The following is a 23,362-nucleotide window of genomic DNA, read 5'->3' as shown; positions in this document are numbered from 1 at the left end:
CACTGCCTCCCTCTTGTGGTGAAAAGAAAAGTGCAAGAAATGTAAATTCTATTCAGTGATGGAATATGCCTTTTGGGATTGAATGAGTGACTGACGATATCGTGTTTTTTTTTCAAGCAATTTAAAAAACACAAAGTAAGCCCCTCCTTTCATACACACACACACACACACACACACACACACACACACACACACACACACGCTCAAATACAGAGGGAAAAAAGCATTGATCCACAAATGCTTGTTGACACTTTAAGTACTGAGACAACATAAATATTGACTTCAAGCAGAAAAAAAGTCTCCTTAACATCCAGTGTTCCTTGGGATCCCGTCAACTTCCCGACTTTTCACTGGTTCCCTCTGCAGATTATAGGTCTGCCGTTAATCCCCTCCATCACGGACAATATAATACGCTGACCTTGGGAGCGCCGGCCGTTTCCTTTGAGGGCCAACATGCATCTAGTGCCACAGTTTTAGGAGAGGTTTTAGATTAATTGGTGTGTGTGTGTGTGTGTGTGTGTGTGTGTGTGTGTGTGTGTGTGTGTGTGTGGGTTGGACAGGTGGTTTGGTGAGGTCAGGTATTATTCTTGCATGCACCATAAAGAGTCAGGGTGTGCAGGAAAACACACACACACACACACACACACACACACACACACACACACACACGCATACGCATCCATACACACACACTGCAGCCAAATAGAGAAGACCTGCAGGAGGGAGAAAGACTGCATATTTACCAGTCAGTTAGCTCACTGTGCTTTTCAAAACCATTTTAAACACAAATAAAAAAAAGAACTTGAAACAACAGACCTTTAAAAAATAATCAAGGTAATGAAACACAGATCTGTGCACGCAGTCAACTTGTCATATTGTCCATGTGGCCTCCAGTCAGCAGGCGTTGGCACTCAGGTGCTAGTTAGCTACATCATTATCACACCACTTCAAACTGATGCCAACAGGAGAACGAACTGGTGGGAGGGAAATTTGACATTTGACTCTTTTCTCCTGGAGGCCTCACCCGTTTCCTCCCCATGTTTGACCCTCCCAGAAGTGAACAAGCTCTCCAGTGACTCCAGATTCAGTGACAACAGAGAGATGACCAATTCAACGCAAACATTTCAACATATTTTTACTTATTTCTTCTGCTTGATATGGAAATGTTTTTTTTTGTGTCTTTTATCCAACCGAGTAACAAGTTAATAGATTCTTTAGAACTGCAAGTAGAACACTTAGCCGTTTTATTATTCTGCCTCTGGAGCGACCGAGGTGAGGCAGCCGACAGTCTGTCTCCAACAGCAACTGGCTGACGATCACCGAGGTTTCACCCTCTACTGACGCTCCTGCAGGCGGGGAAAAAAAAGAAGAAGCAGAAGACGATTCTATTACATTTCTCGTATCATCGCTGCCGAGAGCAAAAGTCACTCTGAAAGGAGCGCACCAGGCCTCGCCACTCCCAACTCCCCGCCCCCCGCCTCCGAAAGGTGATGCGTTAAGCCCCTGCCTCCACGGTTTATCTGAGGCTCTGCGGCTAATCTCGTCAACAGATCAGGGAGGCAGGGAGCGAGCGCAAAGTGGGACTACGCCATCCTCCCGCTAATGGGATTGGCCGCCATGGTTAGATGTGCCACCGCGATTAGCCTCCTTGGAAGCGTACGGGGATTTAGGGCCCTGCCCCTGGCAATTAGCCGCGCGCGTTTAAGTTGAGTGACGCGAGTCCAAATTTAATGCACCTCCAGGACATGATGCCGACTCGCTGGGAAACTTCTGCGCTATTCATTGCGGGGCGAAGAACGCAGCTCGGACGTGTGGGCAGCATGACCCGAGATACTGAGGGTGCAAAAAAATAAAATAAAGAAGGGAGATATTGAATTTTATTCCGCTCCGCTGCTTTATTAGAGGGCGGTTCTGCAAGTTGCCGTTATTCCAGCAAACAGAGGCGGCAGGTTTTAACTGGGGGGATTTGAGCGGTCGAAGCCTCACTGAGACGAACAGCTCACTGAGCCAATTTCACCTCTGACGTCACCAAACATCATCTGGGAGGGACTGGACTGTCTGGCCAGCTGAAGGACACACTCAGGTTCCGCCCCACCTTGCTGCTCCTCCTGCAAGTTAAAACTTGTGAAACTCGGGCCAATGTCGAATAATTGCCACCAGGTTTTGGCTTGAACGGCGACAGACTGCAGAGTCTGAGCCATCAGCTGCTGCAGGTTTTGCAGAGATGCCGCAAACTCTGCTGAGAAGTTATTTATTATGACAAATAGAAAACCAAGGATTGATGTCAGGGTAAAACTAGCACATGCAGCTCGTGTTTGATACTTTTTCCACTTTTATGCAGCGTCACGGCGATAATCAGAGCCATGCAGTGACCAACTGAGAAGTCAGATATTCTGAGAAGATAATCTATTTGAATATGACAGCAGCTTTGTTTTTAGCCAATAAGATACTCTGTTCTTTACATCTTGCAGCATTTTCACCCTTATGAAAAGTATTGAAACTTTTTCAGTGACTGCAATGACAAAAGTGCAAAACCATCAATATAGTGAGGCCTTTAAGTTTCTTTGGGAAACTTTCAGGCCTGTGACCAACTGTGGTAGAACGTCATTTGTCAGAATCTGTGATCTCTGATAGACTTTGGCAGGGTTAAGCTGCGAACTTGTGCTCCGGGGTGGGAACATTGACCTGCACCCATCAAGTCTGCAAAAAAGAAACACACCTCCTCGCACACACCCTAAAGATTTGGCTGCAGCCAAGAGAAAGAAAAAAAAAACATGGGGGTTGGGGAAGATGCACAATTATCCGTCAGATAGCTGCAGTCTGATGCGGGTGATGCAACTGGGTTAAAGCACGGCGCTGCGGCAGTGACAGTGGCTTTCTTTAGCAGGAAACCGCACCACCTGGGATTTAAACGTCTTAGCGGTAAGAAGTTTACGGGGGGTTAATGCTCCCTCCATGTGACTGCACGCTCCAAGTCAAGAGTCCAGGCAGGAGGAAGAGAGAAGAACTGCTGCTGTGCAAACAGAGCGGCCTCGTCCCAGTCGTGCACTTAGGAGCTCGCTGAACACAAACACGCAGGTGTCCAGTCAAATAAAACAAAACAAATAAAAATCAATCAGTCGTTTTGCAGCACTTTTTTTTTCCACCCATAAAAGTGGGTTTGCTTCCCACATGAAAAACACACGCAAGCAAGTGTCAGAATGTGTGTCGAGATTTGGGTGAATGACAACAATCAACTCCGGCAGCAGGAGGCGACGGCCGACAGCGACTTTCTCTCCCCCTGTGTGTGTTTATTTTTTTCTCTCTCTCCATTTCTTTTTACATCACTTGCCTTTATTAGCCTAATAGGATTGACTGGCCAATCAGGAAGCAGCACCTCCTAAGTCCGGGGGTTTAAACAGAGGGTATTAACAGTTGGATCACTGTTGGACGGAGCCGCAGAGTTGATGCGATCCCTGAGAAAGACCCTCCTCGACGCCTAATTGAAGGAAGCCAGCAAAGCCAAGAAGGCTCAAGCACCTCCCTCCCAATCCCCTTCCGCCAGGAAATCACCTTGCAACACGATTAGTGTTGTACCCAGTTCTCTGCCGCTGCTCAACAGAGACCTGTCAAAATTTCTATCCTCGAGGACCTTGAGTTTGCGGAGGCTGAAATGGGAGCGGGAGCGAGTGCAGAGGACAAAAAGTCCAAGGAGTTGGAAAAGCAACTGCAGCAAGATGCCGATAAGGATTCTAAAACCGTCAAGTTGCTGCTGCTTGGTGAGTGGGATTGTTTGTAGTCTTTCGTGACGGGCAACAGGAGGGGTCGTCTTGGCCTGGGCAACAAAACAACTGGCTGCGAGTGCCAAGAATCAGAGTTGAAACTGTGCTCGATGTCGATTCACGATCTCGAGTTTGCAAAAACGCAGAGGGCAGAGTTTGTCTTTTTTTTTGCTGCTTGTTGTCCCGACTGCTGGGTAGAAAGGGAACGTGTCTGCTTTGCTCAGGAGACACACTGAATTTGTAGGTTGAGTTGGTTTTTGTCACTTTCAAGGCCTGCGCTATTTTAATTGGAAAGGGATGGACTTAGTGGGAAGGACACCGGTGAGAGGAAAGAAAGACAGCGTGTTTTCAGGATGGAGAGTTGACAGAACAGCTGGGTGATGCTTCAGGAAGCACAGGGACACTGTGTAATAATAACAGGACAGAAATGTAAAACAATGCACATAATTAATTCTAATTCCATTCAAGGCGTAAATCGAAACTGCAATAACTAAAGAAAAGAAAAAAAAAGAACCAAACAGTTCCGTACAGTTTCTGTGCATTTTCGTGTTTTCACTCCTGGTTCCAGTGGTTTTCTTTAAATTTTACACTATATTGCATTGGAAGACATTTTCAATATCAGTCGAATCAGTCATGAAGTTATTCCTAAATTATCAATGCTGGTACATGTGGAGGGCAAAAAGGAAGAAAAGAAAACAGTTTTTGTCTTAAAATGAACAAGGTCTCTTAGGTTCCCATGGAAGGGCGTTGGTGCTTAAAATAATCAATAATCTTAATGAATCACAGCACAGCGGTGATACGTCAAGCCGATTAGCCAAGTGGTTTAGTGCAGATCCACTTGTCCAGGTTCCTGTTGATCCCTCAGCTCACACATGGAGTGTGCAGGAGAGGAAAAATAAACGTTCGGTTTTTGTCGAAAAGCGGTTAAATCGAGATGTTTGAAGGAGCAGAAATTATGGAAATTTGCTTTAGAGGCGATACACAATTTCCGGTATAAAGTTTGATGCACCATCAACAGCACGAGTGACACTTTATCATTAGATTTGGATTGTTATCATGTAGTGTGAGATGAGAGAAAAAAGGCTCGTCCAGGTTCAAGTGTTCCGAATGATAAATATTCTATCAGTGAAATGTATTCAGGGATTTAACACCTGCTGCTCACCGAACCTCCTCCGTCTTCGCCGCGGAGATTACAGAGCTAAAACCTGAAAGGATGCCGACAGCGTCACCTTGTGGCCTCTGAAGGACGGGTGCGTGTGGTTGCAGCTGCAGAACACATGGGTAGTGAAGTGCACGTTTCAACTTCAACCACATAAAACTTCTTCTTCTTCTTCTTCTTCTTCTTCTTCTTCTTCTTCTTCTTCTACACATCCAAAGAGACCAGGAAATAGTTTCCTTTAGCCGGAGCGAAGTTTCCTCCTGCAGACGCTGAACTTGGATTCATTTGTTTCTAAATCCAACGTCTTTGTAACGTGAATGAGCTTCAAGAGTTCTCGGACGAACAGGATGAGTCACGCAGGAGACAAAAGAAGCTCTTCGTCAAATCATCCCTGCTGTAACAAACAGTGCCACCTTTAAAAAAGCACAAAAAACAAAAAACAAAAACAAAAGAAACATACAAAAAAAAAAAAAAGCGCGTCCCTCTCCCTGCTGACTAATCCCTGCTCACCTCCAGCCTGGTGGCCTCCTCCGCTGAGTTGTGGGTGTGATGATGGCATTAAATGCTCAGCGGTAAGCCGGTCGACGCAGCTTAATGTGGCTGCAGTGATGTCACCAGTTCGGTTCACTTCCACCAGGTTCTCAAGGCGATGGGGGTGAGGGGTGAGGGGTGTTGGGGCCTGCAGGGGGCTTCAGGGGTCTGGGGGTGGTGGCTTGAACTTCATTGAAGTTCTTCATTGGAGGTTTTGCTGCAGCGTTGTGCTTCAAGAGTTCTCGGACAAACAGGATGAGGCTGTTATATGCTTCATCCTGCGTCGCACCTACTGTCATGTGCACATTTTGCACATCTGTGCAACGTATGTCTTTCATGTATCAGACATCATCAGCTTCCCTTCCGACATTCCTGCAGTGCAGGCAGACTCTGGCTCATGTGCATCGCACTTCTATTATTATCATTATTATTTTGTAGTTACCTGATTTTCTGACTTGTTGCTGACATCTCTTTTTCTCCGTGCAGGTGCTGGTGAGTCGGGGAAGAGCACCATTGTCAAACAAATGAAGTGAGTCGTGGATTTCATTTTGTTTGTTTATGTTATCACTGCAAACAGTGCAGCCGGTGTGATAATGGAGCCTCATTATTGTCATATGAAAGCCTCATCAAACAGCTGTTGGCCCAGAAGCTGTGTGTGTGTGTGTGTGTGTGTGTGTGTGTGTGTGTGTGTGTGTGTGTGTGTGTGTGTGTGTGTGTGTGAGTGAGTGTGTGTGTGTGTGTGTGTGTGTGTACGTGTGTGTGGCCAAAGATCAGCAGGCCAAACATCCGCTTCCTCTGATTCATCAGCACTCGCATTGCGCTGCTAAGTTTGGCAGCAAAGTCCGGGCGATGTCACAAACGGACCACAGAGTGGCGCTGTGGCACACCCCGGCGCTCGTTCCATTCTTCAAGTGCCTCCTCGAGAGCTTTTTACCATGTATGGACATGCAAATCCTGCATTCACACGCAGGGAAAAAGGCAAAATCCCAGCATCTCGACGAAACGTCATTCGCGCAGATGTGTTTCGATTGTTTGCAGTCGGACTTTAAATCAACCCCTGCAAAAAAGAAAACTTCTTTTTTTTGTTGTTGTTTTTTGTTTTTAGCTTTGTATTCCTCTGGTCTGACGCACTCTCCCTCTTCTATGAAGGATTTTGCATCAAGGTGGTTACACAAAAGAAGAGCAGTTGGAGTTCAGGGCCGTCATCTACGGCAACATCCTGCAGTCGGTCCTGGCCATCATCAGAGGCATGGAGATGCTCACCATCGACTTCGGCGCCTCCTCCGCACAGGTCTGATGGGGTGGTGGCGGTGGTGGGGCCACGGATGCACTCGCAAGTCACCCCAGATGTGACGGCGCCTGACGTGTCCCGTCTCACCGTTTTTTCTATCTGCGGCCATCTCGCAGGAGGACGCCCAGAAGCTGCAGAACCTGTCGGACTCCATCGAGGAAGGCACGATGCCCACCGAGTTGGCCGACGTCATCAAGAAGCTGTGGAAGGACACTGGCGTGCAGGCCGCCTTCGACCGAGCTGCTGAGTACCAGCTGAACGACTCGGCCGGCTAGTGAGTCACCCTGGGAGGAGGAGAAGGACGAGGGTGGGGCAGCAGTTTGTGTGTAAACAGCGCCTGACGGTTTCCGTTTTTTTTGTTTGTTTGTTTTTTCAGCTACCTCAACGAAATGGACCGAATCTGCAAGCCGGAATACCTCCCCACCGAGCAGGACGTGCTGCGATCTCGAGTCAAGACGACTGGTATCATCGAGGAACAGTTCTCCTGCAAAGAGCTGCACTTCAGGTGAGCACACTGGGGGGTTTTTTTGTCTGTTTGTTCGATTCCATTTCTGTTCTGATCTCCCTCTTCTTCTGCTGCTGCTGCTGCCCCCCTGCAGGATGTTCGATGTGGGAGGTCAGAGGTCAGAGAGGAAGAAGTGGATCCACTGTTTCGAGGGCGTGACCTGCATCATCTTCTGCGGAGCTCTCAGCGCATACGACATGGTGCTGGTGGAGGACGACGAAGTGGTGAGTGAAGCTCTCGGAGCTCCACCCTCTAAAACCCCAACCACCAGCCAACGCTAACCGCCGCTCCGTCTCTGTCCCCCCCCCCACCCCCCCTTCTCCCCCCAGAACCGCATGCACGAGTCCCTCCATCTATTCAACAGCATCTGCAACCACAGATTCTTTGCGTTGACCTCCATCGTGCTCTTCCTCAACAAGAAGGATCTCTTCGAGGAGAAGATCAAGAAGGTGCACCTGAGCATCTGCTTCCCAGACTACGACGGTGAGAAGCGCTGCGACCTCACGGGCCCTGCGAGAGGACAATCGCGCTCACGAACCTCCCGTCTCCTCCCGCCTCTCCCCTTTCAGGGCCCAACTCGTACGACGACGCCAGCAACTACATCAAGACGCAGTTCTTGGACCTGAACATGAAGAAGGGCCAGAAAGAAATCTACTCCCACCTGACCTGTGCCACAGACACCAAGAACGTCGAGATCGTGTTCAACGCCGTGACGGACATCATCATCAAAGAGAATCTTAAAGATTGCGGTCTCTTCTAAAAAAAAAAGCGGCCGCCCCACCCCCACCCCCCAACCCCACCTCTGCACCGGGAGCGAGAGAACGAGGTGAGCGCATCACGCAAGGGTTCCGGCTGGGCGGCGGCGGCGCGCAGTGACAGCGTACAGATGAAACAGACTCCCCACAATCGGATTAAACCTCGCAGGCTGAATTATATCTGGACGTCCTGCGTTGCCGGGCAACCGCTCCTGCCTCACGCGTGTAGGAAAATTAAGAAAAGAGAAAGAAAAGGGGAAGGGGTGGGGTGGGGATGGGAGAGGGGGTTGGGGAGGAGGCGGAGCCTCTGGGATTGATTCAAACCTTCTCAACCTGTGGAACATCTCGTATCTTATTAGACGTTATGAAGCCCGGAGGCTGTGAGTTATATTGCAATGCCGCGGTCAACACCTCACACTCACCGTCTGCTTCTCTTCTCCTTTGCAGAAATTTCCTTTCCCCCCCCCACCCCCCCCAAACCCCCCCAACCTTAAAACCCCTCAAACACTGGCACTCACTGGAGACGGAGCTCAGAGGGTCCTCAGGATGTAGCAGCGGGTCCCCGCCCCCTCAAACTGGACGGCTCGGAAGACGCGGTCCACCTTCTACCAGCGCGTTCATCCCTTCATGTCGTCTTCCTGCACGATCTGACCGTTTCCTCTTTTTATTTATTTTCGTCTCTAAAAGTTCCCCCCCCCCCCCACCCCACTTTTTTTTTTTTTTGCTTTACTCTGACTGCTGTGTTGTGAGTTGTATTTAATAATTTAAAAAACAAAGACCCCAAATGTTGTAAATTGAACAATTGAAACACTATATATATAAATGTATATTAATAAGGATATATTAATTCATGGAATAGCAACATTGCAACCTTGTTTTCGAGTGCAGTAGTTCCTGTGGTCTTGATTTGTAAAAAGAAAAACCAACTAAAAAAAAAAAAGGGTTGCTGAGCAAACGTCCCTGTGCTTACAACAAACTGTACATGTATGTTAAAAAAAAAAACTAATATTAACGATGATAGTGTTTATTGAATTCAATTCACTCTAAGATTTGAATGTGAAGAACAAAACATGGTAGCGCAACTTTGTACATAAGAGTTAGACGATTTTAAATATTTTGGAAGAATAAATCTGTGACGGAGCAAAAAAAGAAAGAAAAAAAAAACGAGAAATAAAAAAAATAAAACCCCGTTGGAGAGAGACAGAGAGGGCGAGTTAGAGGGGACGATGCTTTGTTTTGAAAAGGGAAATGAAAAATCTATCCTTTCTTATGAAATGTAGAAGCATGAAATAAAGATGCATTCACTTAAGCGACGCTCCCGCTTCTTTCTTGCTTGCTGCGGCGCCGAGACAATGGCGCTCTTGTGCCCCTCTCTCTCTCTCTCTCTCTCTCTCTCTCTCTCTCTCATTTGGCCGACCAAGCGTATTATTGAAGTCCGTCAAACAATCAGCCCCATTGAGGGCGCCAAAGCCAATTAAAACGCCAATTAATCTCCGAGCGGAGATCTACTGTAAGGCTGCGGCGGCGCCCGTCGGCAGATTCCTGAGATATGACGAGCAGCGGCAGGACACAAAGCAAGCGGACGGCAGGAATCTCCAACTGGAGCAGAGACCTGCTGCAAACCCCGCCCCCCCTCCAGTCCCCCCCCCCCATACCCCCTTCCACCAATCCCATCATCCTGCTGTCGCCATTAAAACTTGCCGCATTATTCAGACACGTCCAGCCAGAAATCCAATTTTAATAAAAGCGGAACACACTATCACGCCTCCTAATCCACGCCTGCAGACGGTTATAAACATCCTCATTATTTTCTCTTTTTTTTTTTTTTTCTGGATCCTCCTAAATCCTAAAAACCCAAGCAGGGCCTTCGGAGGAGTGCGATTAGATTTCTGATTCATCCGCTGTGACCAAATCCCTTTTATAAAAAAAAGAAAAAAAGTCTGACAGCATATTTAACTCCTCCTACACCTGTTGCCAGGGGAACATGTTCAAATTTACTCTGGGTTTTTTTTTTTTTGGGTTGTTTGCTTTTTTTGGCCAAATTCATTTTGAATCAACTGCTTTTCAAATGATGCAACTAGACACAAAAATCCTCCCTTCTGTCGTTCCCATTTGCCCAGAAGGATGAACCCAAACCCGACACGTCACCGCTGTGAAAACCGTTTTTCCCCCTCCTTCAGTTTCACTGAACCGAGTCTATTTTTAGCTGAGGATGTATACATTTAATTGGAACTCGTGTTTTTAAGGGCAGCGTGACAGCATGAGGAGAGCCATAAAGTGTAATGAGACAACGGCTTCGGGGAGGTTTCTGAGACATAAAGAGAAAAATATGATGCGGTGATGAGAACCACAAGCATGATCTTTAGAATGACGGCGTAAGATTCCATCCAGTCTGAATCTGAGACTGAATGAGAATCTGTGTCTCTGTCGTGTTGGTTAAATTGTCAAAAAGTGAACACGGACCCACTGTGACGTCACAGAGGGCATCAATGCCTCTCGCAGGTGCATTACCGAACCTACCGACGTAAGCGCGAAGCCCCTACCGGTTCAGTGTCAGGGATTTGAGTGTGTGGTAAAGGCAAGGAGTAGCAGCCAATCAGAATTAAGGAGCTAAGGGGCAGGCCTATGCTGACACACCCCAAGACAGGCTCCGCCCTCGGTCACATCCCGTTTTTTCTGGTTTTTGGCACAAGCGGAAGCATCAGTTTCATCAGGAAGCCAAATACTGTTTTAGCAGCAGGCTGCAAACAGATGGCTAAATATGCTCCCCTGTACAATTTGCTGGGGATCTGGAGTTTTCGTGTTGTTTCCGTGACAATTAACGATGAGAGGCTGCCATTCATTGAAGAAAAGAAAAACACCAGTGAAACTTCCACCATGTTGCATCATTTAATGATGTCCAAGTGAATACAACTTGCAGAAATGTCGAGCGCTAAACATGAAAACCGCAAAACTCTTCCCGGAACAGGCAAAGACTCTAACCTAAATTCAAATCATGTGTGTAAAATAATACGAGGAGGCTATCTCAAGTAATCCAATCTGCTGTGTTAAACGTGATTATATATATTTTTTTCATCATGTTATCCATAGGATTGAGAAGTCACCTTGAGAAAAAAAAAGAAGCATGTAACATTATCCTGCACAGAGTGAATGATGATATTAGTCATCTTACAAAAGAACAAAACAAAACATGACATCAAGGCGTGCCCTCACACGGTGATTTTACTGTGATGTGCTTCACGTACAAAAATATTGTTCGATACCATCTCGGCTAGTTAACACTCAACACAACAGCCGTGTTGCTACAGAGCTCAGTATGCTGCTAGCTAACCCCAGACCCTCATCAAGGCTGCGCTATGTACACCAAAACAGCTCACACACACGCAAACAAAATTCCTCTATACATAAGTTATGGCATTCACACACCCAGAAGGAAATACTACGCAACTGCAGCTCAAAATTAAAAAAAAATAATAAAACAGAACATAATTGGACCGTTTAAGGAAATCAAAGTGATTCAAATATAGGGGCTAAGAGAAGATTACACACACACACACACACATACACGCAGACGCAGACGCGCACACACGCTCACACACACATAAACAAGGTGATTGTTATTTACAACGTCAGCTTTGAAACGGTCTGTTTTGGTCCTTGCACACAAAACTCTAGGGTGACATCAGAGGGGCGTCACAAGGCCCGAAATATCACCAGGACTGCAGCAGGACTCACAGTGGTCGGGTTACAAGCCTCACTCCCGGTACGCTGTCAAAGTGATCGTAGTGTCGCGGCTCCAAATGTGCTGGAATACAGATTTGCTGCAGTCACGGTCGGGCGTTGGCTCGCTCTGACGGTCCCGTCCAGATGCCCTCCTCCCCTCAGGTGAGACGCTGACAAATCCCCGTCCTCCGACTGTAAGGACAGGTTGAATCCACATGGAAACAGACTCAAATATATGTCACAATGAAGCCATTGAGTCATTTATTTGCTGCTAGCATTCAGCCTGGAGCAAAAAGCTAATATGAGGGTGCGAAAATCCACAGGGCTAGCGAGGTGAGAGAGGAATGCTAACCGCTAACACAACAGAGTCGCCAGGCAGATTCACCTCACACCTGGTCTTGTGCTTTCATCACGTAGCCATATTAGCTTGTTAGCAAACCCATGTTATCAAAGTGACTTTTTAAGTGACGCACTATGATAAATGTTGACTGTCAGAGATTGTTTGTTCAATGGCAATCTCCTGAATGTTTGTTGCCAGTCTCCTCTTCCGCACAGACTCAGAGTCGTTATTGACTCTGTTGCTGGTGATGCAGTTAGTAACAAAAAAAAATCCATGAAAAACCCAAAACGTGACGTAGTTTTGGGTCCAGAAAATCAACTCCGCAGCTTTTGAAAAATGGAGCAAGTAAATCATGGAGTACACTGATAGAAAACGATGGCAAAGTGAATGTGAATTCAATAATAAAGTTGATAATTTTATTATATTGTGCTGACCTGCAGGACCCCAGGAGCTTCAGTAGAGTCCGATCTCGCTCAGGTTGATCTTGATGATGATGTCGGTGACGGCGTCGAACACAAACTGCACGTTCTTGGTGTCCGTGGCGCACGTCCAGTGGGTGTAGATCTCCTTGGTGTCCTTCCGCTTGTTCAGGTCCTCAAACTGGCACTGGATGTAAGCGGCCGCCTCCTCGTACGACTGCCCACCTGCGTCGCCGAAAGGGAAGAGGAGGTCTCGGTTACAGCAAAAGGCAGCGATTACATAAACGAATACCAACAAATGAATGTCAAGTTTGAAATGAAGGTTGCAATCATTTGCAAGCCATCTAACGCTGGGTTGAAAAGCTAGTTCCAAAAATTCCAATACATCAGATCTTTGATGTGGAGTCATTGATCAATTTCAATCCGCCGATTGAAATTGGTTGATTGATTTTTATTTTTATTTATATTTGTTTGAGGAGTCGCTTCACGTGACGAAGCGACTCGAGCAGTCAATGTCAATACAGGAAAAATATCCTATAATCCTCCGAGGATTCCAGATGAAACCAATGTGGAAAGCACAAATGGACTCAGAGTCTGAGAGGAGACGGATTATTTGACTGGGTTGTTAAATGATCAGCATGTGTCCAGATTTAAAGCACCCAGCACATCTGCAGGGCAGGTTGATCAGCAGAGGAAAACATGGCCAATTTTTTCATGTCTCTCTGCTCCTGCTGCTTGTCACACAACATTCATGTTGTGCACAAATTTAAAAAAGAAAATGACATTTTTTTGAAGATTTATGGCCAGGAAACTTTACGGCAACGAAACAATGAACCAAACACATGTTTCTTCACTTACACTCACTCACATACACAGACACACACACACACACACACACACACTCTCTCTCTCACCGCTATATTCCGGGTAGCAGATGGTGAGCGGGCTCTTGCTGATCTTCTCCTCAAACAGGTCCTTCTTGTTGAGGAAGAGGATGATGGAGGTGCGCGTGAACCACTTGTTGTTGCAGATGGAGTCGAAGAGCTTCATGCTCTCGTGCATGCGGTTCTGAGGGGAGAGAGAGAGAGAGAGAGAGAGAGAGAGAGAGAGAGAGAGAGAGAGAGAGAGAGAGAGCAGATGTAAAAAAAAGAAAAAAACACTTTGACATAAACACAGGGCTGCCGGACCAAATTACTGATTGGATTTCCTTTCATTTTTTTTTATTTCTATTTTTTGTGCTACGTGCGTGACGGCGGCCTGGGCGCGGCGGCATCCGGAGTCTTTTGAATTAGAGGCACGCAGCCGCAGGCAGCACTTAGCACCGGACCGAAGCGCCTCACGGAAACGGAAGAAGCAACAGGCGGCCTCGACCATGACGCAGCAGACGGTGCATTTTCGAAAGGCCCGTCCGAAGAAGTACCGGCGAAATCCGGCGTCACACCAACAGCCAGAGAGTTACCATCTCCTCGTCCTCGGCCAGGACCAGGTCGTAGTCGCTGAGCGCCACGCAGAAGATGATGCTGGTAACCCCCTCGAAGCAGTGGATCCACTTCTTCCTCTCGGAGCGCTGCCCGCCGACGTCAAACATCCTGCAGATAAAACACAGACAGACACACGGACACAGGGACACACACACACACACACATGCAGAGCTTGAATAATCAAATCTCAAGTGAATGAACTCATTTTACATTTAATGAAATTGGAATTTTAGTTTTATGAGGATTGGCACTCCCCGCAATCAGCTGGAAACACACACACGCTCACAGACACACACACACACACACACACATACACAATTGGCTATTAAACTGGCCCATACAGGAGAGTGAACACACAACACCTGCTGCTGCAGCAATTACAAATTTCCAGGAAGGGTTTCAGTTCCCCCCTTTGTTTTCTATCTTTTGGTTTCTGTGGGGAGGGCATTAAACAGCCAGGCCACTAAAACCCTATTTTCACAGAGCAAAAAAAAAAGAAAAAAAAGTCGGGGGGGCAGAGATGCATTTTGGGAATTGCCGCAAGCATGTGAAAACGCCATGGGAGGGGGAAATTCGCCCCATCATGCAACGTGAGCTGACTGGTGTTATGTAGGAAAGAGAATACGTGTCATTTAAATCCTCAGAAAGGAGAAAGGTGCATCCTTTCTTTCCTTTGGCTGGTTTAAAAAAATAAAAATCAACGCTTGTGATGTCACACAGGGCACTGATTCCTCTGCCAGGTCTGTACTGACTCATCAAATCCTTGGCTCCGCCCTCAGAGGCCTTCCAAACACATGGAAGGTCCACAAAGCATCAGTTTGAGCAGATTTTTTTTTTCAATAGGAGGCTGCAAACAGAGGGCTAAATAGAGGTTTGAAAGGTTCATTGCGCGAGGCTGCCTGAAAACAGGTGCGATGCCGCTAACTCACGGACCGGCTCTGCACATGTCCTGCTGTAATCATACAGCTGGTTTCATGAAAGGAGGCAGCAAACACAGGGCTAACTATGCTGTTTTCTGACAATTTGGGCTGATTCATCTTCAGCGGCCTCGAGTCAAAGGTGGTACTGACTTGAAGTAAAGGTCCTTGAAGGTGAAGTGAGTCTCCACGATGCCGGTGGTCTTCACCCGCGTGCGCAGGACGTCCTGCTGGGTGGGGATGTAGCTGGGCTGGCAGATCCTCTCCAGGTCGTTCAGGTAGCTGGGAAAAAAAAAACACATGAAACATGAGTTCAAAAATAACTGACGGCACAGAAGAAGAAGAAGAAGAAGAAGAAGAAGAAGAAGAAGAAGAGGATTCCTCTTCTTTTTTTTCTCCCCCTCTGCACCTGACGGAGGCTTCCTCCGACGCCGGCCCAGCCATACTAAATAAGGGCTCATATTTTTGGTGGGGCGATAAACAGGCCCTTGGCCTGAGTGAAAACAGACTAACTAGCCCCACTGGTTCCTCTCGTCTGGCAGAGGTGGACGGAGCTCAGCGGAGAGGAGAAGAGAGGAGAGGAGAGGAGAGGAGAGGAGAGGAGAGGAGCCGCCACTGTTTTCAAAACACACAGCGCGCCCTTCACACCGAGCTCCGCTCTGTTGGGGCAACCGCGGCAGAATTATTATCCAAGAATTTCCCCCTTAGACTTGATGGGACAGATAGCAGCCGGCGAGTCAAGTCAGCTGGAAGTCGACAAACTATTTCCACCACCGGCGCACAACAAGCTCACACACGAACAGCGAGTGACAAGACGCGTCTTGCACCCCCCTTCACGCCCTTAACGTGTGTGTGTGTGTGTGTGTGTGTGTGTGTGTGTCTTTTTTCTTTTGAAGTGTTACAGACGTGCACTCGAAGGAGGAAAAAGGAAAAAAATAAATCGTCCTACTTCGGGACGGAGGCCTCGACCAGGTGGTGACACAATTTCAAACTCTCCACAATGACTCGCTAGAGCGGTTTCACTTCCTCGGGGTTGAGCGTCAACACGTCTCAGTGACCAAAAAGAAAAGGGTTGGAAGACCGCTGTCCTAGATTTACTGGAAAATGTTTTAAATTGAGCCTCACCTCGGCGAAAGTGACTTTCGAAATGAATCAGCGACCTTTCAGGTGACCTCTCCAAAAACGGAGGGGGCGTAGAATTTTGCCCCCTATAGATGGGCTGCGGAATTAGTTTGTCAACATATCAACATATCGCATCGACATAATCATAAATAAATATCCTTATAAAATGCAACGTTCTGTGGGTTCATGCGTGTGGCTCTAGCGATGGTGATAGCTTGCGTCTCACCAACCCTAACCCTAACCCACTGCTAGTCTGCAACCGAGACGAGGCTCCTTACTAGGACGCCGAGTCGTTGAGTTGATATTCCCGTGACCGGTCGAAGCACGTCTGCACTCCGGCGTCGCCCCACAGCCTCTGGATCACGGCCGTCAGCTCGGCCGACATCACCCCCTCCTCGGCCGTGCTGGCCAGGGCAAACAGCTGCCGGGCGTCGTCCTGGCGACAACAAAGCAAACCCGTTAGCACCGGCGTTGAGCGGCCGACCCGACCCGACCCATCCCAACCCGCGCGTCGGGGGCCGATCCTCACCGCTCGCGCCGCGTCTCCGAACTCAATCTTTAGCCGTCCCATGGCCCTGATGATGGCCATGATGGACTGGATGGTGTTGCTGTAGACCACCACCTTGTACTGCTTGCACTCCTCTTCCGAGTAGCCGTCCTCGTGGATGATTCTGGCACAGAAACAGAGCAGACAGGCTTTAATTTTATGGTTGTTTTGTGTTCTTTTCGTGGGGGGTTGGGGTTCTAAACGGTAAATGTTTACCAGCTTAAACGACACACAGATTGCACACATTGGAAACGTCTCACGCGGCACTTTCATTAGCGCTGGAATGCGCGCTTTGGTGGGCATGCAGCATGCCTAATGTGGGAACTGGGTGAGTCTATTCAGGTCCTGCCAGGCTGCTGCTGGCCTCCAAGGCCATTGTTTGACACGTTACGCAAAAAAAAAAAAAAAAAAGGCTTCCTCCTTCCTGCTCAGCCCGAGCACACTAGGACGGGGGCCGGCTGCTCCTCCCCACCCCCAAAACCTCCCCGTGTTCACACGGATGGGCCCCGTGTTGGAATCGGCTGCTCCTCTAACAAACCTCTGACAACCTGCAGCTGAGAGATGGAACCAGACCCCGGGGGGGAGGTCGAGGTGGGGGATTGAGGGACTTACTTCATCTGTTTCACTATCGTGCTTTTTCCAGACTCGCCAGCACCTGGAAAAGAAGAAGAAGAAGAAGAGGGTTTAGCCACAAGACAATGTACCGTAACCTGTTTGGAAACTCAAGGAGAGAAGTGGCCCCCTCCCCAAAAGTGTAAGAAACGACAAAGCGGCATTGGTATCATTGGTACACCCCACCCGTTACCAAACGGAGAGGCCGCAGTAGCAATGACCGGCAGAAACAGGGCTTTCTCACGGGGGGAATCTTCGTGGTGTTTCAACACCAATCACATAAACAGGAAGCAGTTGTCATGCTTCTGGCTTGGTCAGTGTTTTTCCACTGGAGAGACGATCGCAGACATCACGTTGCTTAGAGCGGCAGCGAGCAGAAGGGGGCCATAAAAAAAAACACATACTTTTTTTTTTTTTTTTTTTTTGCAATAATGGGAACCGAGGAGAGCGGCGGCAGCTTCCTCTTTAGCAGCTAGCTCTGCGCTTTACAATTTCCCCTCAATTTCTAACTTCACGTTCAGGCCCCAAACGCCCACGTGGCTCTTTTATCGATTGAAATACTGTTCTCTCTTTGTGGCCTCTCACGCCCATCTAATCGAATCAGCTGACTAAAGTCTCTTTAATGATAATGGACTCGACCAATTTAGAATTCATCATCATGATATTAGCAGCCACTTAGCCAGGGTCGTACAGCTGGGAGCGCCATGGGGACGTCTCCTGTTGTGTGGAGGAAACGTTGTTATTATAAAGCTGCAGATGATGATTTTCTTTTTTTTCCTCCACAGAAATCAATCTGGAGATTATTTTCCATTTCACTGCTGGATACAAATGAAAAGTCCTGTAAAACACATAAAGGCAGGGCGAGACTCCAAACGAGGGGGTTTATCATTCTGGTTTGATGTTCCAAAGAGAAATAGTACACTCTACTTTCAGGCAACTAGTTCTTATTGCTACATCCCGGGTGCTAAAGAGTGTTCACGGAAAAAGGCCGCCTAAAACTTTAACTGTTAGCCTCTTAGCTTAGCTTAGCCTAGCCTAAAAGAACAGGAACAGAAACAGCTAGCCTCGCTCTGGCCTAAGTCACACTGCTAGCTTAAAACCATGTTTACAGTTGAACTCTTTGGCGTGTCAAAGAAGGTTTTCCGCTGTAGTACCGCCTGTGTCCTCTGGGACGTACACGCCTGTCTCACACTATCAAGAGCAACTTAAACCCTTGCAGGACTAATGACAGAGTTAGAACGCGGTGGTTCTTTAACCGTTTGCCACCTGTTGACTCGCTGCAGAATCAGCAATCTAAAAAAAAAAATGCATTTCTATATTTTTTCCACAACTCAGGAATTAAATCCGCCAAGACAATTCTAGCCCAAACTTCCGTACGCCCCTGGGGGGCTGAGTCTGAACTCGCTGCAGAGGCTCGTGCTAATGATCCACAAAGGAAGAATGAGGAATATTTGTGGCTGCTGCAACCTGGGGCGGCAGGCGGAAAAAAATGGACGTGCCTTGGACGGTGGCGCTGCGACACGTCCAGGTGGGAACCAAAGAAACAAACGAATCCTTGAAATTCTTTTTCCTTGAGCTGTCAGAGCCAAAAAAAAAGAGATTTACACCCACTCGCGCTGACAGGCAGGACGGGACAGACTGTGTTGATGCCGTTCCTTTCGCCGCCTCTCTGGCTCGTGGCACTTTTCTGGCTCTTCGTCAAGTGCAGCTTCCTGCTAGTTCACGTCCCCCGACTTTGAAAAAAAAAGGGTGGGGGTCTGGCAGTGTTATCCAGGCTGAATATTAGGAGTCACACTCACTCCGAGCCCAGACTGGCTTAACAGGGATGTAAAAGGCTGGGGTTTTTTTCTTCCTTTTTTCCTACTTTTCATCTACTTGTGGTCAAATAAGAATGCATTTTCCTTGGAAGGCAGCGTCGGCTCTCCGGCTCTGTGGTTCCAAACAAAGAGGCCCCCGGCCTGCGCTGCTCTTTGTCTCGCCGCTGTAATTCTCCTGTTCCAGTGCAAGGCACGGAGTGCAAGCGAGGCACTGCCTGGAAAAAATCCACATCTCCCTCCTGTCTGCGGTCGCTGATTTAGCCGCCTAGCCGCCGTTAGACAGAGTGAAACGTTGCTCCGCATTAGCAGGCTAGTTCACTGCAGGTATTGTGTTCACGACATTAACATAAATCGATGCCAAGGATGGAAACCGAATCCCTTCGGTATCGTGGGCACGATGCAGAAGGCAAGAAGAAGAAGAAGAAGAAGAAGAAGAAGAAGAAGGAGAAGGAGAAGGAGAAGGAGAAGGAGAATAATCTCGGTTCTTGCCAAATCCAGCGAGATAGCAGAAATAAAAACGACGACAACAAAAATGACTGGAACACAAAGGAGAAAACATGCCGATGAATATCTACACGTTTTGAAAGGATCCAGAAGAAAAAACCAAACCTAGGAAAGTGGTTTGAGAGCCAGAGCCTCTGTGAGATCTCGTGGGATTGTGAATAAACAGCGTTCCGTTTCTGCCACTTCACACATTTGAATCTCTTTTAAGATTTTTTCCAGGGTTGCGACTTAACACTTGCGACTGTCTGCTCATCAAAACTGAGAGATAAAATCTTTTGCTCGTCGACAGACAAACCGACAATTGTCTGCAGGAAGAGCGGAACTGAATCTTTTAAAAGCGCCAGCGGCTTATAATAGGCTTGTGTGTAACTGATTTTTGCGATCTTTCGCAATAAAAAAAAGAAAAGAAGATCTCATGCCGCGTGCGTCGCGATCCAGCACTACTGTATCCCATCAGCTGCCGACACAGCTTCAGGAGGCCGCACGTGAACGTGGTGACGGCTGTATTTGATTTCCCGCCGGCCCGATCTATCGGCGACTGCTGCAACACTGCTGCAGGCCAGATGTGATCAGATTGCAGGAGATTGTGTTACCGCGGGGCCTGATGGAGAGAGCTGAAGTCACTCTCAGTCCGAGTCTCTTCTGTCTTTACGCTTCAACATTTCAGCCACGTAGCTGTTTCCTCTTCCTGCTGTATTCATTGCACAATATTTAACATCCTTGAACTGATTGGTCTGGTTGTATTCTTCTGACCGGTTTCACATAGGGTTTTCTTTAAAGAGCAATCATGACGATTTCAGATGAAAACGTGTAAAATCCTGCTGCCTTTGAAGGGAGCGTTTGTTCAAAATGTTTTGCAAATAAAAGTGTCTCTCTTTTCACTTGTAAGGCAGCTGGATTTGTACAGATCCCCCCTGCCGGTCAAACATGAGGGGACCAATCAGCTTCCTTTGAGGGGAAAGAGGCAGGAGCTGCAGCAAAAGAGCAAAGCAAATATGAATAATGGCAATGAAATGCAAATATAAAGATCTGGGTCAGCGAGTCAGAAACTCTTAAACCACAAAGGGCTGGTTAAACTTCTTTTTTTCTCTCTCTCGAGCGTTACGTGATGGCAGCTCTGATTATTGACAGGAGGCGTTTCTGCGTGTGAGCATCATGACTGAACTGCTGTTGAACTGACTGGTGCAACCCAACAGCGGCCTGAAACTGCTCAGCGCCTGCTCTGCGGCACAGCAGCTCCTATATCAGCAGTTTAATCTTTCCATATGTTGGAAACTGGACGATGGCTCGCAGATGTCAGCGCGTCATCACGTGATCGAAGCGTTCACGGGGAAGAAAGGGAAAGAAAAAAGGGGAAGAAAAGCCCCTCAGGGTGAATCAGGTACTCATTTACAAGCCTCAAAACTCAAAGTCCGCAGACAGCCAGGTGGGCGTTGCCGCCGCGGAGGACTTGGTTTGAGCGGCTACAAAACAGGACGTAGACATAAATCGCCTCACACAAATAAAACTGAGAGAGAGAGAGGGAGAGAGAAAGCTGGGGGAGAACTTCCTGTTAGAGAGCTGAGGAAAAAAAACAAAAAAACGTAGAGTGCCGTTGGTGTGGGAGCATTTATTAATTCCCCTGACACATCTGTGCAGACCACACCCACTGTGCCAGTGTGTGTGTGACTAAATTATACTAGCAGGCAACGCAATTATGCACGCCAGGGACCGGCTCAACCGTGGCACTGTGTCGAAATATAGACCAAGACCTGAGCGAGGCTGCTGATGTCATCTCGGCAGGCTGAAATTAAAATGTCAGCAAAAGTTTTTTTTGTTTTTTTCCCCCTGTTTGTTTGTTTTCCAAAATAACAGAGAGAGAACCGTGGTCGCGTCGTCTAAGTACAGGTGGGCCAAAGGGAAGAGTCACGAGCGCCGGTTTAATCTGGAAACACCCTGTTAGCCAGATTACAGATTCAATCCATTAGTTAATCACATGAAAAGCCACCGGCGGTGTCTCTCGGGTGATTAAAGCGAACGTGCACAAGCAATTTTTGGAAGTATGAACTCAATGTAATTTCACATTGAGACTCACAAAGACGGAACCAGATGCTTTCCTGTTAACATCTGATGACTCAGATGTGGTTGTAATGCGCATTCTTGATGCTAATCATCAGGGTTTGTTTTTTTTTTATCACAATACAAAAAACTGCTTTTCCCAGACACTATTAAAAACAAACAAAACTGATGACAGCTGAAAAGGCAGGTCCACATGCCTTTTCAGCTCCGCATGCACACCGTATGTGTCCGGACTTGCACGAGCATCCACTGCCAATGACTGTAAAAGTTTGTGGACGCAGGCCGTTGGGACGGGGCTGGGGAGCCTCGAGTTGTTTGGTGACAAAGACGAGTGAAAGGAAAAGTACGAGAGCCACGGTGGGGTCAAGGGGACACACATTAGACCACATCACCACCACCACCACCACCAGCAGCACTACCACCAACATCTGGTTCACTTCTGCTGTGTCAGAGGGGGGAAAAAAGATGAGCCTCAGCTGGAACACAGAGAAAGGAGTAAGTGGAGGAGGACGAGGAGGAGGAGGTGGGGATGTCTGGGAAAAGATAAACTAAAGGCTGGGCTGGACTGGTGGGAGTGTAGAGAACCTCGGCACCGATGGAGGTCTGAGTGTGAGGAAGGTGTGTGTGTGTGTGTGGGGGGGCAGCCTACCGAGCAGCAGCAGCTTCACCTCTCTGGAGGACTTCTCTCTGTCTTCGCGCAGGTTCCTGTCAATCATCTTACTCCTCTCCACCGCCGCCTTGTCCTCGGCGCTGATCGTGCAGCCCATCTCCCTCTTTCTCCCTCTCAACGGGTGCGTCCCGGTTATCAACTCTGTTTCTCCGTTTCTCTGCAAAGATTTGTATCCTTCACGCCCTTTCTTAGGGCGCTTTCCAACGCCGTTCCAGCAGCTCTTCTGGGGAGACGCGCGGCTGAACTTTTCCCCCCTGGCCGGAGGAGGAGCCCCGGGGTAGCGGCAGCGGCGAGAGGCGTTGGCACCGGAGGCTCGACGGTCCGGAGGTCCCGCAGCCTCGCTCCCAAAGTCAGGGCAATTAAAAATAATCAAAAAGAAAAAAGAAAAAAAACACTCAGTGATCAGTCAAGATATCCAATCCAACCTTCTTAGAATGGGAAGAGGCGAAAACCAACAAAAACTCGTTAAAAGCACTGAAGGACTTGAGAGCAGCGCCAGCAGCAGGATGTGTTGAAACATGCGCCCGTCAGAAACGAGGACGAAGCCTTTACCGGATTTTCGCAATCAAGTCGACGGGACAACTGTTGCTGCTGCTCCTGCCGCTGCTGCGCAATAGTCCAGCTGATCCAGCTGCTGAAGGGGGTGTCACGGCGAGAGATCTGCACGCGCCGCCTGCCGACATCTAGCGCGCACCCCGCGGGAGCGCGCGACATCAGGGAGAGAGAGAGCGAGAGAGAGAGAGAGAGAGAGAGAGAGAGAGAGAGAGAGAGAGAGAGAGAGAGAGAGAGAGATCATTGACACGTTACACATCGTGGTGAAAAAGCTGTTTCTAGCTGGCACTTCTGACCGGACACAGAGTTTGAAATTATACCATGAGCAATTAGTAGGAGCATTAAATATCCACAGATGGGGATCCAATAGTCATGTTTTACTCTATGACTGATCATATTTGACACATTGAAGTCATATTTCCGTATTTGAAAACACAACCCCCGGAAATGTCTATTTTATTTTATTTTTTTAATGTCGTATTCAACGACGTCTCAGTTACGAGAGAGGATTTAGGCCACAAGAAAAGAAAAAAAGTTTTCATTATGAGCTTTAAGTTGAAATGTCTTGAATGGAATAAAAGTTTCGTGATAAGAGTCG

General features: G+C 47.8%; 2 protein-coding genes across 2 annotated transcripts; one reads left to right on the top strand and one right to left on the bottom strand.

Moving 5' to 3' along the window:
- The first annotated feature begins 3,428 nt into the window (after positions 1–3,428).
- On the top strand, positions 3,429–8,046 carry gnat2 (guanine nucleotide binding protein (G protein), alpha transducing activity polypeptide 2). The gene is made up of 8 exons (XM_076026466.1): positions 3,429–3,758; positions 5,938–5,980; positions 6,601–6,742; positions 6,859–7,016; positions 7,119–7,247; positions 7,342–7,471; positions 7,577–7,730; positions 7,817–8,046. The coding sequence occupies exons 1-8, from the start codon at positions 3,653–3,655 to the stop codon at positions 8,005–8,007; spliced, it is 1,053 nt and encodes a 350-aa protein (XP_075882581.1). The 5' UTR covers positions 3,429–3,652; the 3' UTR covers positions 8,008–8,046.
- A 3,462-nt stretch (positions 8,047–11,508) lies between these two features.
- On the bottom strand, positions 11,509–22,845 carry gnai3 (guanine nucleotide binding protein (G protein), alpha inhibiting activity polypeptide 3). The gene is made up of 9 exons (XM_076026459.1): positions 22,192–22,845; positions 17,164–17,206; positions 16,534–16,675; positions 16,283–16,440; positions 15,036–15,164; positions 13,944–14,073; positions 13,399–13,552; positions 12,500–12,709; positions 11,509–11,917 (listed from the first exon to the last, which is right to left on the bottom strand). Exons 1-8 carry the CDS (start codon positions 22,307–22,309, stop codon positions 12,519–12,521), a joined length of 1,065 nt encoding a protein of 354 aa, XP_075882574.1. The 5' UTR covers positions 22,310–22,845; the 3' UTR covers positions 11,509–11,917; positions 12,500–12,518.
- Positions 22,846–23,362: the final 517 nt, after the last annotated feature.

Source organism: Nelusetta ayraudi, unplaced genomic scaffold (genome assembly GCF_046127955.1).
Source record: "Nelusetta ayraudi isolate G7.1 ecotype Tasmania unplaced genomic scaffold, CSIRO-AGI_Nayr_v1 ptg000019l, whole genome shotgun sequence".
Taxonomy (NCBI): domain Eukaryota; kingdom Metazoa; phylum Chordata; class Actinopteri; order Tetraodontiformes; family Monacanthidae; genus Nelusetta; species Nelusetta ayraudi.
Note: the sequence above shows the minus strand (reverse complement) of the source record. Positions and strands in the feature narration are given on the sequence as shown.

What these genes read in the sequence shown, in the direction of transcription:
- gnai3 (XM_076026459.1), bottom strand. Translation starts at nt 22,309, where the DNA reads ATGGGCTGCACGATCAGCGCCGAGGACAAGGCGGCGGTGGAGAGGAGT. An exon ending in TTCAAGGACCTTTACTTCAA is followed by an intron (nt 14,074 to 15,035) that starts GTCAGTACCACC and finishes TTTTATCTGCAG; the next exon opens with GATGTTTGACGTCGGCGGGC. An exon ending in TGGCCGAGGACGAGGAGATG is followed by an intron (nt 13,553 to 13,943) that starts GTAACTCTCTGG and finishes CTCTCCCCTCAG; the next exon opens with AACCGCATGCACGAGAGCAT.
- gnat2 (XM_076026466.1), top strand. Translation starts at nt 3,653, where the DNA reads ATGGGAGCGGGAGCGAGTGCAGAGGACAAAAAGTCCAAGGAGTTGGAA. An exon ending in TGCAAAGAGCTGCACTTCAG is followed by an intron (nt 7,248 to 7,341) that starts GTGAGCACACTG and finishes GCCCCCCTGCAG; the next exon opens with GATGTTCGATGTGGGAGGTC. An exon ending in CTGCTTCCCAGACTACGACG is followed by an intron (nt 7,731 to 7,816) that starts GTGAGAAGCGCT and finishes CTCCCCTTTCAG; the next exon opens with GGCCCAACTCGTACGACGAC.